Source organism: Zea mays, chromosome 7 (assembly GCF_902167145.1).
Source record: "Zea mays cultivar B73 chromosome 7, Zm-B73-REFERENCE-NAM-5.0, whole genome shotgun sequence".
In the NCBI taxonomy this organism is placed as follows: Eukaryota; Viridiplantae; Streptophyta; class Magnoliopsida; order Poales; family Poaceae; genus Zea; species Zea mays.
Window position 1 is genome coordinate 131958886 of NC_050102.1, and position 5780 is coordinate 131964665.

The 5780-nt window shown below is 44.8% G+C and overlaps 1 protein-coding gene across 1 annotated transcript; it reads left to right on the forward strand.

Annotated features, from left to right (window-relative positions):
- The first annotated feature begins 3661 nt into the window (after positions 1-3661).
- On the forward strand, positions 3662-5038 carry LOC103634161 (tuliposide A-converting enzyme 1, chloroplastic). Its single transcript, XM_008655753.2, has one exon. It carries the CDS (start codon positions 3759-3761, stop codon positions 4689-4691), a length of 933 nt encoding a protein of 310 aa, XP_008653975.1. The 5' UTR covers positions 3662-3758; the 3' UTR covers positions 4692-5038.
- Positions 5039-5780: the final 742 nt, after the last annotated feature.

Below are 5780 nucleotides of genomic sequence, written 5' to 3' on the forward strand. Positions count from 1 at the left end.
AGAGCGTGACATAGCAATCACATGACGCAGCTAAGTTCGAACGGCACAAATATTGAGTCGTGTTGCCAGGGCGCAGTCAATATTTAGCTAATGTCATAACTCAGCCGATTACCAACGCAGCCTGATCGGTGTGTGTGAGTACCCATTATACAATTAAATCGCTCGACGTGAGTACAAAAGCTTAACATAATATAAATATTTAGAGCGATTTAAGTATGCACAATATAAACTTTACATGTATTTTAATATTTTCTACTAAATATCTCCCACGATAAATAAAAGCAGAAAAATGAACACCAAAGTTAATGCATGAGCATAACACATCAGGTGTAAAAAGTACATTTTCTCATATTTAATCATTCATGATTAAGGCAGAAAAAGTGCAAACATTTAATAAATGATCAATTAATTAAACGCTATCATTTAATAAAGCACGAAGGATAAACACTGCATGCTGCCATGCACATGCAAGCCATTTTTCCTTTTCAGTCTTCTGGATACGAGACTGCGACCAAGCGGTACATGCGGGATTCAGCAACTGATTTTTTTTTCAGTTTGCGAGCACCCCGGCCGTGCGTGCACAAAAATTGTAGGTGGAACGGATGCAAGTGCGGCCAGCTCAATCTGTTCTCTTCAGTTACGCATGCCGATTCTTTCGTTGCACAGCGATAGCCACAACAGGTATTGTCTTCCACTATGGCAGCCACAACGAGTAGCAGGCCTGGTCAAAGCAACCGCCGCACGCTGCTTCCCTCTCCCAGATCCACATATGTTGCTGCACTACCGGTGCGCAGGAGACACCGACGGCCGTCGGCGGCCGACTGTTTCCGTTATGTTGCGCGTAGGCTAACGTCGCCATCGGGGTTGGCTATGGGTATGAGCAAGGTGCACCAGGCAACCCTTTGATCGGATCTGGGGAGGCCGCACTTGGTGAAAAAGCTGAAAGGAAGAGCCGGCATCGTTCTCGGCCACGAGCCGGTGCACAAAATAAAAAGGAAGCGCGCGGACGCCATGGATGACGACAGTACAACAGACAGTGCTCTCTTCACCGCGAATATAAATAAATAAATTGTAGTTCTGCTGCAAATTCCATACCACTCGATCATGTAGTGGATTCGAAGGCTGTCGCGTAGGACAGTTGGCAAGGCCGGGAACCTGCCGACTTGACGGAGAGTTGATGCAGAACTGATCTCGCAACAACGTCGAGGTAGAGTGTGCTGATAACGTGTTGAGAACTACGTTACCACGGATCATCAGATCCGCTCCCTTCCCTCCCGTCAGCAGTAGAGGCGCAAGAAGATGTAGAGAACCCGTCTCCCTTCCCATAAGCACGACAGAGGAAACACACGAGACACTGGAAATAGGGTTGGGCCTCTGGCCTCTTTCTGATCTCTATTCCATATGAGAGGGTACATGTTCTATATATAGAGACGTGATTGCCCTCAAGGGCATATTCGATATTTGCCCACATAACCCTTCGTTAGGGTTTCTCAACAAAAAGAAACTGGACACCAGGCCCCAATGCCGGCGCATATCCACAATCCTGGGTGCGTGCGACTGAGGAGCGGGGCCCGCACGGAAATGACTCCAGAATAAAGAAAAGGGAGGGAAGAAAATGGGTCGTGTGGAGACCGGAGGTATGAGCTGCAGGAGAGTTTTGGCCCATTCGTGTTTCTTTCTCTTTTATTATTATTTTTTGTTTGTTTTCATTTATACTTTGTATTTTGTTTTCAAACTTTGATTTGGATTCAAAAATCAAATCTGGTTTGCAATTCAATTGGCATGCACAATCAAGAAAACACATCATTAATAAGATTTTTATTTTTATGTTAATTATTTATTTATTGTATTATTCGTTCATACAAATGCTTTTAATTATGCAATCCATACTCACAAGGATATGTGTTCTAAGAAAATAATTCCTATGGTATAAAATACTTTTAGAGAGTGTTGATAAATATATATTTCAGTAAAGAGATAACTAGATTCATATAGAAATCCTTATTAAATCTTTATTAGGAAAGATATTTATTTTAGGAGATGTAACTTTAAGGTAAGAATTTTTTTATTAAAAGGTATTTCAATTCAAAACCTTTTAGAGAGTTTTACTAGATTCCAACAATAGGATTTTGCGGTGTTACACTTGCGGACTATCAGACATAACATGTGTGGGGCCCACTGAATGCTGTCACAGTCGTTAACCTAGTATATTGCCAACGATGTACGTGGGCCATCAGACATATCCTACCTCTGACGGCGGCTGTCGAACATATGGTTATTTCCGACCTTTTAGAAATGACGAACACTTGCCATCGAACATAAAACTTGGACAGTCAGAATAATCTATGTCCGACAGTGTGTGGCTTATGTCCGACGGCTTAGGCCATCGATTTTTTGTTTTACTGTTGTGTTAGTCCCGGATTCTATGTACAGGTTGAAAATCCGGTAATGTAGTTGATTCCTAACCGGTACAGATAGTCCTTTCTCCAGCAGTGAATATGGCGTTTCTCATGACCGAGGGCACAACCAAGAAACAGTTTGCGTCTCCGATCATGATGCAAATCCAACAAAAGGGAGGGAAAGATAGACTCCATTTCGTTTCTGATCGAGTCTAAGAACATTGCAAACGATTCCAACTAAAACCTATCTTAACTAGAAAGAGATGATCCTATCCAAGTGAGGCTTCATTATTAGGAATAAACCAAAACAAACCTATTGCATTGCTAGAACCAGGTTTGGGCTGCCCTGGCTTAGCTCTAGCCAGGACAAATCTTAAACATTAATCAAACACACCTGAAGTGAATTGGACATCTATCTCTTAAAGATGCATTCAAGTGTCCGAGTAGGGTTTAGGTTTTAGTGTCTTGCACTTTGATCTCTTCTATATCAATGATTATATTGTAGCTCATCTTATCACAGTTATTCAGTCAAAATTTGAAGTAAATAAAATCGATAATGTTGTGCATACCACTTAATTATAACTACCTATGAACACACATAAGCATGTCATAACTCATATATCTCCATGAATGTTTACAAGCGAAAGTACAAGCCCTTGTATTAAGTTGTGTGTGCTCTAATTTATGCGTGTAATTTCTACCAGAAAAAATAAATTTATGTGAGTAATTTACATCAGAAGAAATAGATCTCTAAGGGTGAATTTGGGAGCTAAAATACCGGAGGGGATTGGAGGCGCTAAAATCTCATTCTTATTCAAAATTAAATAAAAGTGAATTTTAGTATTAGAATTCACTACGGTTTTGTGGCTCTCAAACTAGCCCTAAGGGTTAGTTTGAAAACTGAAATCTCATCCTGCCCGGAGATTGAGTGGAGCTCATTTTTCCACTCAATGCCCGAGAATACCGGAAGAGATTTAAGTTTTCAAAGTAGCCTAAGTTCTACATCCGAATGTTGTGTCATAGTAGCATAAGAATATTCAAGGAAAATTACATTTTGACACCAGAGGAAACATGCCAAACTAACGGTAGCTTAAGAGTGATGTGATCATGTAACGAGCGACGGTGATAAAAAAAGATCTAGCTGGGGTGACATCCCTGATCACGCACCATGCAGGTCACAAAGAATAAAATAGTTCTCTGTCCCCTAAGAATTATCGTAAAGCTACGCTGGTTTGCTAAAACGCGCCGGCAAGTATGTCTTCAAGTGCAACGTGCAGGACAACAAGCATTAAAACCAGCTAAAACATTTACGCAGAGCTAGGAGCTAGCCAAGAGCCTACTACACCTTGTCAGGTAGCCATGGAACCCGACGTCGATGAGGTGGTGTTCGACGCCCCGGGTTACTTCCGTATCTACAAGAACGGCAGGGTAGATCGTTTCAACGAACCAGTGCTCGTGGCCGCGGGCGTCGACGACAGCAGCGGCGTCTCCTCCAAGGACGTCGTTCTCGACGCCGACACCGGCCTCTCCGTGCGTCTCTTCCTTCCCAACCGCCATGGACCTTGCGGCGAGAAGCTGCCCGTCCTCGTATACTTCCACGGCGGCGGGTTCATCATCGGGTCGGCGAAGTCCGCCATGTACCATAACTACCTCACCGCCCTCGCGTCTGCGGCCGGTGTCCTCGCGGTGTCAGTCGACTACCGCCTGGCGCCCGAGCATCAGCTCCCCGCGGCCTACGACGACTGCTGGGCTGCGCTCCGGTGGGCGGCCTCCGCGCGGGACGGCTGGATCGCCGAGCACGGCGACGCAGGCCGCGTCTTCGTCGCTGGCGACAGCGCGGGCGGCAACATCGTGCACAACGTGCTGATGAAGGCGTCGTCCGCGGACAAGGGCGCGCCGAGGATCGAGGGCGCGGTCCTGCTCCACGCCTTCTTCGGCGGCAGCACGGCCATCGACGTGGAGCCGGAGCGCGCGGTCGCGATAACGAAGAAGCTGTGGTCGTTCGCGTGCCGCGACGCGGCCGGCGGCGCGGACGACCCCAGGATAAACCCGACCGCGCCGGGCGCGCCGGCGCTGGAGTGCCTCGGGTTCTTGTTCGGCCGTACTCCGGCGGGAGCGCCGCCTCGGTCGCAACTGTGCCACCGTGGCATGTTGATGGGTGGAAGACAGGTCTGTGGCCGTCGATCTTATGATGGGTGGCTAGGATTAGATCTTAGTTTACCCTTTCGTTCCATCGAGGCTATGCCGTTGGATTGGGATCGGGCGTATGAGATTCCATCGCTAGTGTTTTAAATCGTGATCGTATCCTTTTGATCCAACGGTCTGTGTTGCGCACCGATTCACTTATATGGGGATCTAATCTGGGCCGCCCACACTTGATCGGATGGCACAGATTGGCGCGTACCCCTTTGGCCTGGCCATCTTTCAAAAGAGCCCCTACTGTTTTAAGCAATCAACCCGCAGTACAGGTCGGTAATAAAATAATTACCAGAGGGTCCTAGCATTTGCATATTCGACCCTGGGCTTCCGGAGATTTGTGGCCGCAGTCCAAGTAACTCAGAAATCTATTAAATTTAATACAGAAATTCTTTTTAATGCAAAATAATGTCCCAAACTTAGGAAATTCATAACTTGATGAATTTAGCTTCAAATTGATTCATTCCAGTTGCAGTAATTTTGTATTAATATTGTTTATCACCTAGTACCTTTGTTTAACCATGAAACTTGAATTAAAATTGTTCATTAGGATTAATCTATTCTAAGCACTAAATAATTTCAGAAATTCATAACTTAATAACCGTAGCTCCGAATTTAGCGGTTCTCGATCCCACGATCTCGTAGCTTCGTGTAGAATATTATTATACAGTTGTTCTTATGTTTGATGTAATGTTAATTTTGCCTATACAATGTTTGTTGTATTGCTACGACTAGAAGCGAGGTCACGAGTCACGTGAAGATCATCATGGTACCTGGAATCTCAAGTCCCAGGCAAGTTGTGCCCTTGATCACTTCTTTTACCCACTCATGTTCTAATTAATCATAATGATCTGCATAGGTTAATTTTGAAGGGACCCAATAGGTTACCCTAGTTTGTCTATCTCTATACCTTGTTTACCACTGAACTTTTTGGGTAGTACTTGCTAGTGCTTTATGTGGTTTTGGGTATGAAGATACATTATTCATGATCACACTTTTATTATCTGTTTATTATCACTGTTCATGATAAGATCATTATGTTAATTGGAACATGGAGAACCACCCGGGAAAACAGTGCTACCACAAGGGTTTATGGACGCCCTTGGCTGATTAATTAGGAAAGCTAGTGGAGGACTACCTTACTCGAAAGGGGCAAGGGCAGTAGGGGAGTGGTCAGTGTAGGGA

What these genes read in the sequence shown, in the direction of transcription:
- LOC103634161 (XM_008655753.2), top strand. Translation starts at nt 3,759, where the DNA reads ATGGAACCCGACGTCGATGAGGTGGTGTTCGACGCCCCGGGTTACTTC.